Source organism: Pseudophryne corroboree, chromosome 8, assembly GCF_028390025.1.
Source record: "Pseudophryne corroboree isolate aPseCor3 chromosome 8, aPseCor3.hap2, whole genome shotgun sequence".
Classification (NCBI taxonomy): Eukaryota; Metazoa; Chordata; class Amphibia; order Anura; family Myobatrachidae; genus Pseudophryne; species Pseudophryne corroboree.
Window position 1 is genome coordinate 22190353 of NC_086451.1, and position 13312 is coordinate 22203664.

A 13312-nucleotide genomic window follows, 5' to 3' on the forward strand; every position below is an offset into this window, starting at 1 on the left:
GCAGCTAGGCTCATCTTCCTCTCCCGCCGCACCACTTCTGCCACTCCCCTTCAACAAAATCTACACTGGCTCCCATTCCCCTACAGAATCCTCTTCAAACTCCTCACCCTCACATACAAGGCCATCTCTAATTCCACTGCTCCCTACATCTCCAACCTCCTCTCCCTTCATACTCCCTCCCGCCCACTACGGTCGGCTGATGACCGTCGCCTCTCCTCTGCCTTGGTCACTGCTTCCCATGCACGAGTTCAGGATTTTGCCCGTGCTGCACCCCTTCATTGGAATGCGCTCCCCCGCTCCATTAGACTCTCCCCGACCTTGCAAAGCTTCAAACGGGCATTGAAAACCCACCTATTCATAAAAGCGTACCCCTCCAATGCATAACCTAGTCCTTAGGCTGCTCCTCCATCCCCCTGCCCCATGCCTTGGACATCTCTGCTTTGCTCGCATACCACCATCAGGCATACCTGCTTGCACCTCATGTCATCTGTCTGTTGCCCCTCCCCACTAGATTGTTAGCTCTTCAGAGCAGGGCCCTCTTTCCTCTTGTCTAAACCCTCTTCTTGACACATTTCACTCAGCGACCATCTTTACCTGCTTTCTCTCCTGCTGGTAAAGGCTCATCTCTATCTATGGCCGCCAGCCCCAAGTAGTACAATGATTACTCCTTCGCTACTTACATCTAAGCTGTATTATGTTTTGAGAATTGTGTTGCTCTTTGTTACCTGCACTCCATTTTTGTTATTTATTTACTGTTATGCTAAGTTTTGTCTCCCTGTACTGTCCTTTGTACGGCGCTGCGAAACACTTGTGGCGCCCTATAAATAAAATGTAATAATAATAATAATAAAGCCGGGGAGGACTTCTGTTCCTGGGAACTAGCTGTGTTGTGCAGCTTCTTTCCTCTGCCCCTGCCTCTGGCAAGAAAGGACGCACCTCGGACTTTCTTGCCTTTTTGTGAACGAAAGGACTGCATTTGGTAATAGGGTGCTTTCTTAGGTTGTGAGGGAACATATGGCAAAAAATTTGACTTTCCAGCAGTAGCTGTGGAGACCAGGTCCGAGAGACCCTCCCCAAACAACTCCTCACCCTTGTAAGGTAAAACCTCCATGTGCCTTTTTGAGTCGGCATCGCCTGTCCATTGCCGAGTCCACAGGACCCTTCTGGCAGAAATCGACATTGCATTTATTCTAGAGCCCAGAAGGCTAATGTCTCTTTGAGCATCTCTCATATATAGGACAGCGTCTTTTATATGCCCCAGGGTCATTAATATAGTATCCTTGTCCAAGGTATCAAGTTCCTCAGATAAGGTATCCGTCCATGCTGCTACAGCACTACACACCCAGGCCGACGCAATTGCCGGCCTTAGTAAGGTACCTGAATGTATATAAATGGACTTCAGGGTACCCTCTTGCTTTCTATCCGCAGCATCTTTTAGGGTGGCCGTATCCTCTGACGGCAGGGCTACCCTCTTGGATAAGCGTGTGAGAGCTTTGTCCACCCTAGGGGAGGATTCCCAGCGTAACCTGTCCGTTGGCGGGAAGGGATACGCCATAAGCATCCGTTTGGAAATCTGCAGTTTTTTATTCTGGAGATTCCACCTGCCTTTTTTCCCCCTACATATGAACCCTCTTGTCAGGGACTGGGGTTTCCTCTGTGATGTGCAATACATCCTTAATTGCTATAATCATATAACGGATGGCTTTAGCCAATTTAGGCTGTAACTTTGCATTATCGCCATCGACACTGGAGTCAGAATCCGTGTCGATATCTGTGTCAACAATTTGGGATAGTGGGCGCTTCTGAGACCCTGACGGCCTCTGCGACATAGGATCAGGCATGGGCTGAGACCCCGACTGTCCTAAGGTTTCAGCTTTATCCAACCTTTTATGCAAGGAATTAACATTATCATTTAAAACCTTCCACATATCCATCCAATCAGGTGTCGGCGGCGGCCCCACATTCATTTGCTCCCGCTCTGTTTCCACATAGCTTTCCTCGTCAAACATGTCGACACAAGCGTACCGACACACCACACACACAGGGGATGCTCTTTTTGAAGACAGTTCCCCCACAAGGCCCTTTGGAGAGACAGAGAGAGAGTATGCCAGCACACACCCCAGCGCTATATGTCCCAGGAATCACACAGTAACTTAGTGTTAACCCAGTAGCTGCTGTATATGTTTTTGCGCCTAATTTATGTGCCCCCCCCCCCTCTCTTTTTACCCTCTTCTACCGTGAATCTGCAGGGGAGAGCCTGGGGAGCTTCCTCTCAGCGGAGCTGTGGAGAGAAAATGGCGCTGGTGAGTGCTGAGGAAGAAGCCCCGCCCCCTCAGCGGCGGGCTTCTGTCCCGCGTTTCTGTGTAAAATTATGGCGGGGGCTCATGCATATATATAGTGCCCAACTGTATATATGTCCAACTTTTGCCAAGAGGTCCTAATTGCTGCCCAGGGCGCCCCCCCCTGCGCCCTGCACCCTACAGTGACCGGAGTATGTGGGTTTAATGTGGGAGCAATGGCGCACAGCTGCAGTGCTGTGCGCTACCTCAGTGAAGACTGGAGTCTTCTGCCGCCGATTTTGAAGTCTTCTTGCTTCTTTCACCGGCTTCTGTCTTCCGGCTCTGCGAGGGGGACGGCGGCGCGGCTCCGGGATCGGACGACAAAGGGTGAGATCCTGTGTACGATTCCTCTGGAGCTAATGGTGTCCAGTAGCCTAAGAAGCAGGACCTATCCGCAGTTAGTAGGTTTGCTTCTCTCTCCTCAGTCCCACGCTGCAGAGAGTCTGTTGCCAGCAGATCTCTCTGAAAATAAAAAAAACCTAACAAAATACTTTCTTATAGCAAGCTCAGGAGAGCCCACTAAGTAGCACCCAGCTCGTCCGGGCACAGATTCAAACTGAGGTCTGGAGGAGGGACATAGAGGGAGGAGCCAGAGCACACCAGTATCCAAATTCTTTCTTAAAGTGCCCTGTCTCCTGCGGAGCCCGTCTATTCCCCATGGTCCTTACGGAGTCCCCAGCATCCACTAGGACGTTAGAGAAATGGTATTCTGGGTAAATTATGGGTATCATGTAGTTTGTTGCTTATTAATTCAGTGCAAGCAATGTTCTTATGTACTGCTACCTCTAGCATGCTTACTGCATTATTCTTCACACATAGGGGCTGATGCAGAGTTGAACACAAGCCAATTTTGCAGATGGATTTTGCGTATTGTCGCACTGCTCACGCTCCGGAGCCCAGTGTATTTAGGCGATGGAGGGTCATACGCAACAGAGTCGCATCTAAGCTTGTGGGGTGTTCACGCATAAACTAAGTTTAGTGAAGGCGGATAGAGGGCATATAGGCGCAAGTGAGGGCTATGCAGAGTGTAATCACGCCTGTTTTCTGACTCATCTCCTGCGCACCAATAATAACGACGGCTATGAAGCAAAGTGGCGCATAGTGGTGAGTATACACACTCAGGTCTGTCCACAAATGTAAGATAGCTTTAGCATGTACATGTGTATGTATGTGTATATATATATAAAATAAGATTTTACTCACCGGTAAATCTATTTCTCGTAGTCCGTAGTGGATGCTGGGAACTCCGAAAGGACCATGGGGAATAGACGGACTCCGCAGGAGACTGGGCACTCTAAAAGAAAGATTAGGTACTATCTGGTGTGCACTGGCTCCTCCCACTATGACCCTCCTCCAGACCTCAGTTAGGATACTGTGCCCGGAAGAGCTGACACAATAAGGAAGGATTTTGAATCCCGGGTAAGACTCATACCAGCCACACCAATCACACCGTATAACTCGTGATAATATACCCAGTTAACAGTATGAAATATAACTGAGCCTCTCAACAGATGGCTCAACAATAACCCTTAGTTAGGCAATAACTACATACAAGTATTGCAGACAATCCGCACTTGGGATGGGCGCCCAGCATCCACTACGGACTACGAGAAATAGATTTACCGGTGAGTAAAATCTTATTTTCTCTGACGTCCTAGTGGATGCTGGGAACTCCGTAAGGACCATGGGGATTATACCAAAGCTCCCAAACGGGCGGGAGAGTGCGGATGACTCTGCAGCACCGAATAAGAGAACTCAAGGTCCTCCTCAGCCAGGGTATCAAATTTGTAGAATTTAGCAAACGTGTTTGCCCCTGACCAAGTTGCAGCTCGGCAAAGTTGTAAAGCCGAGACCCCTCGGGCAGCCGCCCAAGATGAGCCCACTTTCCTCGTGGAATGGGCTTTTACTGATTTCGGATGCGGCAATCCAGCCGCAGAATGCTCCAGCTGAATTGTGCTACAAATTCAGCGAGCAATAGTCTGCTTAGAAGCAGGAGCACCTATTTTGTTGGGTGCCTACAGGATAAAAAGCAAGTCAGTTTTCCTGACTCCAGCCGTCCTGGAAATATAAATTTTTAAGGCCCTGACTACGTCCAGTAACTTGGAATCTTCCAAGTCCCTAGTAGCCGCAGGCACTACAATAGGTTGGTTCAAGTGAAAAGCTGATACCACCTTAGGGAGAAACTGGGGACGAGTCCTCAATTCTGCCCTATCCATATGGAAAATCAGATAAGGGCTTTTACATGACAAAGCCGCCAATTCTGACACACGCCTGGCCGAAGCCAAGGCCAATAACATGACCACTTTCCACGTGAGATATTTCAAATCCACAGTTTTAAGTGGCTCAAACCAATGTGATTTTAGGAAACTCAACACCACGTTGAGATCCCAAGGTGCCACAGGAGGCACAAAAGGGGGCTGAATATGTAGCACTCCCTTTACAAACGTCTGAACTCCAGGCAGTGAAGCCAGTTCTTTCTGGAAGAAAATCGACAGAGCCGAAATCTGGACCTTAATGGAACCCAAGTTTAGGCCCATAGTCACTCCTGACTGTAGGAAGTGCAGAAACCAGCTGAAATTCCTCTGTTGGGACCTTCCTGGCCTCACACCACGCAACATATTTTCGCCAAATACGGTGATAATGGTTTGCGGTTACTTCTTTAGTGGCTTTTATCAGCGTAGGAATGACTTCCTCCGGAATGCCCTTTTCCTTTAGGATCCGGAATTCAACCGCCATGCCGTCGAACGCAGCCGCGGTAAGTCTTGGAACAGACAGGGCCCCTGCTGTAGCAGATCCTGTCTGAGCGGTAGAGGCCATGGGTCCTCTGATATAATTTCTTGAAGTTCTGGGTACCAAGCTCTTCTTGGCCAATCCGCAACCACGAGTATCGTTCTTACTCCTCGTTTTCTTATTATTCTCAGTACCTTTGGTATGAGAGGCAGAGGAGGGAATACATTAACCGACTGGTACACCCACGGTGTCACTAGAGCGTCCACAGCTATTGCCTGAGGGTCCCTTGACCTGGCGCAATATCTAGTTTTTTGTTTAGGCGGGACGCCATCATGTCCACCTGTGGCCTTTCCCAACGGTTTACCAACAGTTGGAAGACTTCTGGATGAAGTCCCCACTCTCCCGGGTGTAGGTCGTGTCTGCTGAGGAAGTCTGCTTCCCAGTTGTCCACTCCCGGAATGAACACTGCTGACAGTGCTAAGACGTGATTTTCCGCCCATCGGAGAATCCTTGTGGCTTCTGCCATCGCCATCCTGCTTCTTGTGCCGCCCTGTCGGTTTACATGGGCGACTGCCGTGATGTTGTCTGATTGGATCAGTACCGGCTGGTTTTGAAGCAGAGGCCTTGCCAGACTTAGGGCATTGTAAATGGCCCTCAGTTCCAGAATATTTATGTGTAGGGACGACTCCTGACTTGACCAAAGTCCTTGGAAATTTCTTCCCTGTGTGACTGCCCCCCAGCCTCGAAGGCTGGCATCCGTGGTTACCAGGACCCAGTCCTGTATGCCGAATCTGCGGCCCTCTTGAAGATGAGCACTCTGCAGCCACCACAGTAGAGATACCCTGGTCCTTGGAGACAGGGTTATCAGCCGATGCATCTGAAGATGCGATCCCGACCACTTGTCCAAGAGGTCCCACTGAAAGGTTCTTGCATGGAACCTGCCGAATGGAATTTGCTTCGTAAGAAGCTACCATTTTTCCCAGGACTCGTGTGCAGTGATGCACCGATACCTGTTTTGGTTTCAGGAGGTCTCTGACTAGAGATGACAGCTCCTTGGCTTTCTCCTGCGGGAGAAACACTTTTTTCTGTTCTGTGTCCAGAACCATCCCCAGGAACAGTAGGCGTGTGGTAGGAACCAGCTGTGACTTTGGAATGTTTAGAATCCATCCGTGCTGTTGTAGCACTTCCCGAGATAGTGCTACTCCGACCAACAACTGCTCCTTGGACCTCGCCTTTATAAGGAGATCGTCCAAGTACGGGATAATTAAAACTCCCTTTTTTCGAAGGAGTATCATCATTTCTGCCATTACCTTGGTAAAGACCCTCGGTGCCGTGGACAGTCCAAACGGCAGTGTTTGGAATTGGTAATGGCAATCCTGTACCACAAATCTGAGGTACTCCTGGTGAGGATGGTAAATGGGGACATGTAGGTAAGCATCCTTGATGTCCAGGGATACCATGTAATCCCCCTCCTCCAGGCTTGCAATAACCGCCCTGAGCGGTTCCATCTTGAACTTGAATTTTTTTATGTATGTGTTCAAGGATTTCAAATTTAAAATGGGTCTCACCGAACCGTCCGGTTTCGGTACCACAAACATTGTGGAATAGTAACCCCGTCCTTGTTGAAGTAGGGGCACCTTGACTATCACCTGCTGGGAATACAGCTTGTGAATTGCCTCTAGCACAGCCTCCCTGCCTGAGGGAGTTGTCGTCAAGGCAGATTTGAGGAAACGGCGGGGGGGAGAATTCCAGCTTGTACCCCTGAGATACTACTTGAAGGATCCAGGGATCCACCTGTGAGCGAGCCTACTGATCGCTGAAATTTTTGAGGCGGCCCCCCACCATACCTGGCTACGCCTGTGGAGCCCCCGCGTCATGCGGTGGACTCAGAGGAAGCGGGGGAAGAATTTTGATTCTGGGAACTGGCTGACTGGTGCAGCTTTTTCCCTCTTCCCTCGTCTCTGTGCAGAAAGGAAGCGCCTTTGACCCGCTTGCTTTTCTGAAGCCGAAAGGACTGTACCTGATAATACAGTGCTTTCTTAGGCTGTGAGGAAACCTGAGGTAAAAATTTTTCTTCCCAGCTGTTGCTGTGGATACGAGGTCCCAGAGACCATCCCCAAACAATTCCTCACCCTTATAAGGCTCTATGTGCCTTTTAAAGTCAGCATCACCTGTCCAGTGTTGGGTCTCTAATACCCTCCTGACAGAATGGACATTGCATTAATTCTGGATGCCAGCCGGCAAAATATCCCTCTGTGCATCCCTCATATATAAGACGACGTCTTTAATATGCTCTTATGTTCGCAAAATAGTATCCCTGTTTGACAGGGTCACAGACCACGCTGCAGCAGCACTATCTGCAGGTCTCAGTCTAGTACCTGAGTGTGTAAATACAGACTTCAGGATAGCCTCCTGCTTTTTATCAGCAGGTACCTTCAAGGTGGCCGTATCCTAAGACGGCAGTGCCACCTTTTTTGACAAACGTGTGAGCGCCTTATCCACCCTAGGGGATATCTCCCAGCGTAACTTATCCTCTGGCGGGAAAGGGTGCGCCATCAGTAACTTTTTAGAAATTACCAGTTTCTTATCGGGGGAACCCACGCTTTTTCACACTTCATTCACTCATTTGATGGGGGAACAAAACACTGCCTGCTTTTTCTCCCCAAACATAAAACCCTTTTTTAGTGGTACTTGGGTTAATGTCAGAAATGTGTAACACATTTTTTATTGCCGGGATCATGTAACGGATGTTCCTAGTGGATTGTGTATATGTCTCAACCTCGTCGACACTGGAGTCAGACTCCGTGTCGACATCTGTGTCTGCCATCTGAGGGAGCGGGCGTTTATGAGCCCCTGATGGCCTTTGAGACGCCTGGGCAGGCGCGGGCTGAGAAGCCGGCTGTCCCACAGCTGTTACGTCATCCAGCCTTTTATGTAGGGAGTTGACACTGTCGGTTTATACCTTCCACCTATCCATCCACTCTGGTGTCGGCCCCACAGGGGGCGACATCACATTTATCGGCATCTGCTCTGCCACCACATAAGCCTCCTCATCAAACGTGTCGACACAGCCGTACCGACACACCGCACACACACAGGGAATGCTCTGACTGAGGACAGGACCCCACACAGCCCTTTGGGGAGAAAGAGAGAGAGTATGCCAGCACACACCAGAGCGCTATATAATTTAGGGATTAACACTATATTGAGTGAATTTTTCCCAATAGCTGCTTGTATATACAATATTGCGCCTAAATTTAGTGCCCCCCCTCTCTTTTTAACCCTTTGAGCCTGCAAACTACAGGGGAGAGCCTGGGGAGCTGTCTTCCAGCTGCACTGTGAAGAGAAAATGGCGCCAGTGTGCTGAGGGAGATAGCTCCGCCCCTTTTTCGCAGACTTTTCTCCCGCTTTTTTATGGATTCTGGCAGGGGTATTTATCACATATATAGCCTCTGGGGCTATATATTGTGATTATTTTGCCGGCCAAGGTGTTTTTATTGCTGCTCAGGGCGCCCCCCCCCCCCCAGCGCCCTGCACCCATCAGTGACCGGAGTGTGAGGTGTACATGAGGAGCAATGGCGCACAGCTGCAGTGCTGTGCGCTACCTTGGTGAAGACTGAAGTCTTCTGCCGCCGATTTTCCGGACCATCTTCGTGCTTCTGGCTCTGTAAGGGGGACGGCGGCGCGGCTCCGGGAACGAACACCAAGGAGGGGTCCTGCGGTCGATCCCTCTGGAGCTAATGGTGTCCAGTAGCCTAAGAAGCCCAAGCTAGCTGCAAGCAGGTAGGTTCGCTTCTTCTCCCCTTAGTCCCTCGCTGCAGTGAGCCTGTTGCCAGCAGGTCTCACTGTAAAATAAAAAACCTAAAATAAACTTTCTTTCTAGGAGCTCAGGAGAGCCCCTAGTGTGCATCCAGCTCGGCCGGGCACAGAAATCTAACTGAGGTCTGGAGGAGGGTCATAGTGGGAGGAGCCAGTGCACACCAGATAGTACCTAATCTTTCTTTTAGAGTGCCCAGTCTCCTGCGGAGCCCGTCTATCCCCCATGGTCCTTACGGAGTTCCCAGCATCCACTAGGACGTCAGAGAAATATATATATATACAGAAATCTGTAACTAACAATTCCAAGATGCATTTGTGCTGTGCATGACGGATAACACTATAATACCGCACAGACCTGTCCTATGACTGCAGTGATATTTTAAGTCAATTTTATTGTATTTTGGCCCTTTTACTAGACTGACCCCCATGTCATCATCCTCACCCCCTCAAGGTCCATCTCTCTGCTTTATCCAGCACCTAGGCTGCCCCCCCCCCCCCCCCTCATCTGCAGCTACCTGAGATCACCCAGGGCAACCACCCCCATCACCCCACCTGCTCTCAGCCTGGTCTGACATCTCTGTGTGATCCTCTGTCTCCCCCTAAAGAGCAGTTAGCCCCGCCCCCTCTGCACAGCTCTGCAATCGGCTGCTTCTCCCTGGCCTGGGAGCACACGTCTGTCTGTGTGATGATCCTGTCTCCTCCTAAGGAGCAGTTACCCCCGCCCCCTCTGCTGAGCTCTGCATCTGCAATCGGCTGCTTCTCACTGGAATGGGAGCACAGACATGTGCAGCTGAGTGCTGATTGCAGCACCATGTGCCTTCCCCTGCCTTATACATAGACATAAATGATCTCACTCTTCCCTATCAGCCTCCAGCATGGCTACTGTGTGGCCTGTTTCCCTGTGATGGGGGTTTATGATGTGTATTTGCCCCAAAATATAAGCTGACAGTCACATGGTAATGGCGGTGCATGCACAGGGGCTCTGTAAATGTACCCAAGTGCAGGCAGCCATGCAGGGGACTGTGTGAGAATACACTAATTAGCAATCAGTGGTCAGGCTGGTTCTTATGTAATTACATTGTTATGAATATTGGGCCAGCCCGGGAGATGGATGCCATCTTTGTACTCCCCACAAGGCGGTCTAGTGATGTCACTGACTCTTAGTGATGTCATAGGCTGCATTCTCATCCTCCCTGGGTAGAATGGTGGCCATACACTGTCAGATAATTGGCCTGTCTCTGTTAATCGGAGCCGTCGCATCCGTTGGGCACGCTGAAACAATATGGCTGACTGAGTGATAATTGGGGCTCGGCTGTGGCCATTCACTGTAATTACCGCTCTGATCAGCCGATAGTGATAATAGGTTACTGAGGCCACTAACTGCACAGTATGGCCACCTTAAGTGGTCGGGGTGATTCAGGGACGTGGCTTATTGTGTCCCGATTTTGCACATTCTTATACTGTACCTTGCAATTTGCCTTTCTTGGTCCATATAGTATAATTACCATAGGTTATTCTCACCCAAGGGGGGAAGTATCAAACCTTTGTGACAGAAAAAGTGGAGAATTTTCCCATAGCAACCGACCAGCCGCTACCTATAATTTATCTAGCACAGTCTGCAAAATTCAGCCAAGAGGTTATTTAGTTGCTATGGGAAACTTCACTTGTCTTCACTTGGCCTGTCTACAGCTTTATACAAAGTCCTTCCCCGGTGTACATCCATGCGTCCAAATGCACAAGGACTGGCACGTCCAATGTCACCGTCCGCAGACACTGAGATACCGCTAAACTTCTGTGTACGCAACCACTATCACCAACATCTCTGTGACAGCGCCATAATCCACCAATATGGCGGATCATCTCCCTGCACAAAGCCGCCTCCCTGTCACCTTCCAAATGCATCCACTTTTCCAATATATTTCTGAGACCACGTGTCTAACTGTTCGCAGTGCAACAGTCCCATGCGCAGAATACAGTTGCACCACTGCATCCGGCATTGGCAATGTCTGCAGAACTGAATCAGGCCCTAAGCATGATGGGAGCAAGAACAGAATAAAAGTGTCCCTAGCAGTAGAGGACGATCGTGGTGATGCACTTGGTGAACCTCAGCCATCGTATAATGGCTGTTTATACACGGAATATAGATTAACCGCTTCAGTGGTATGCTGACAGCGCTGGATACCCTGGAAGATTTCCGTGCATACTACCTCCTGATTTCCCGGGGACAGCCGTGCAGCGTGCATGGCGCCCGTGAATCAGCATACTCCATTATGGAGTTAAGCCCGCCCACGGACTGCTATTGGCCGGGAGGCGGGCTTAGCTGTATAATGGCTTATGCTGATTCCTGGGCGCCGCAAGGAGAGAATTAAAGTGGAGAGAGAGAGAGAAACGACCAGCCAATCGGCTCCTAACTGTCATTTTTCAAACACAGACCGTAACATGGCAGTTAAGAGCTGATTGGCTGGTACTTTATCTCTCTCCACTTTAATCCCTCTCCAAGGCTTAGTAGTTAGTACATTAGCCCCAATGAGCCTGCACAATTAACAAATAGAATTGTACCTTTGCGCAATACAACAGGACTAATGCAGCAAATGTCGCTCACCCAGGCCTTGAAATACAATATTCAATAACATTCTGATGCGCAAAATCTTGTTTACACATTTAAAAAAAAAAACATCTGTGCGGAATATCCTTCATAGACGACAGAATATAATCCCCCTTCAGTGTTCTGTAGGCGGCATTGTAGTTGCACTCAGGGAAAAACAAAAAAGACCAGTAGTGCAGATAGCTCAGCACAAGTTATAACATTTTAATATACATTGCACTCACAATTTAACTTTAAAAACACAAATATATACCAGCGACTGGCATCATGGTACCCCGCGGACCTCTCTGGGGGACTGTTTTGGCGATATACACAATGTAACATTAATATGGTCACTGTCTGGACTGAATGAAGCATTGTACATACCATCTAGATGAATACCTGTGCTGTAAGGAGCGGCTTATTATTAGAGATGAGCGCCTGAAATTTTTCGGGTTTTGTGTTTTGGTTTTGGGTTCGGTTCCGCGGCCGTGTTTTGGGTTCGACCGCGTTTTGGCAAAACCTCACCGAATTTTTTTTGTCGGATTCGGGTGTGTTTTGGATTCGGGTGTTTTTTTTCAAAAAACCCTAAAAAACAGCTTAAATCATAGAATTTGGGGGTCATTTTGATCCCATATTATTATTAACCTCAAAAACCATAATTTCCACTCATTTTCAGTCTATTCTGAATACCTCACACCTCACAATATTATTTTTAGTCCTAAAATTTGCACCGAGGTCGCTGGATGACTAAGCTAAGCGACCCTAGTGGCCGACACAAACACCTGGCCCATCTAGGAGTGGCACTGCAGTGTCACGCAGGATGTCCCTTCCAAAAAACCCTCCCCAAACAGCACATGACGCAAAGAAAAAAAGAGGCGCAATGAGGTAGCTGTGTGAGTAAGATTAGCGACCCTAGTGGCCGACACAAACACCGGGCCCATTTAGGAGTGGCACTGCAGTGTCACGCAGGATGTCCCTTCCAAAAAACCCTCCCCAAACAGCACATGACGCAAAGAAAAAAAGAGGCGCAATGAGGTAGCTGTGTGAGTAAGATTAGCGACCCTAGTGGCCGACACAAACACCGGGCCCATCTAGGAGTGGCACTGCAGTGTCACGCAGGATGGCCCTTCCAAAAAACACTCCCCAAACAGCACATGACGCAAAGAAAAAAAGAGGCGCAATGAGGTAGCTGACTGTGTGAGTAAGATAAGCGACCCTAGTGGCCGACACAAACACCGGGCCCATTTAGGAGTGGCACTGCAGTGTCACGCAGGATGTCCCTTCCAAAAAACCCTCCCCAAACAGCACATGACGCAAAGAAAAAAAGAGGCGCAATGAGGTAGCTGTGTGAGTAAGATTAGCGACCCTAGTGGCCGACACAAACACCGGGCCCATTTAGGAGTGGCACTGCAGTGTCACGCAGGATGTCCCTTCCAAAAAACCCTCCCCAAACAGCACATGACGCAAAGAAAAAAAGAGGTGCAATGAGGTAGCTGTGTGAGTAAGATTAGCGACCCTAGTGGCCGACACAAACACCGGGCCCATCTAGGAGTGGCACTGCAGTGTCACGCAGGATGGCCCTTCCAAAAAACACTCCCCAAACAGCACATGACGCAAAGAAAAAAAGAGGCGCAATGAGGTAGCTGACTGTGTGAGTAAGATAAGCGACCCTAGTGGCCGACACAAACACCGGGCCCATTTAGGAGTGGCACTGCAGTGTCACGCAGGATGTCCCTTCCAAAAAACCCTCCCCAAACAGCACATGACGCAAAGAAAAAGAAAAGAAAAAAGAGGTGCAAGATGGAATTGTCCTTGGGCCCTCCCACCCACCCTTATG

The 13312-nt window shown here is 49.3% G+C and overlaps 1 protein-coding gene across 4 annotated transcripts in view; it reads right to left on the reverse strand.

The window, feature by feature from the left end:
• The window catches only part of SYCE1 (synaptonemal complex central element protein 1), an 81942-nt gene that overhangs the window by 16693 nt on the left and 51937 nt on the right, over nucleotides 1–13312 (reverse strand). Inside the window, exon 1 of one of the 4 annotated variants that reach the window (XM_063936053.1) lies at nucleotides 9441–9593. The exons of the other annotated variants lie outside the window; for them this stretch is intronic. Coding sequence (XP_063792123.1) covers nucleotides 9441–9463 — 23 coding nt within the window. The 5' untranslated portion in view covers nucleotides 9464–9593. Of the gene's footprint in view, nucleotides 1–9440; nucleotides 9594–13312 lie in introns of those variants that run through there. 4 annotated transcript variants of the gene reach the window in all.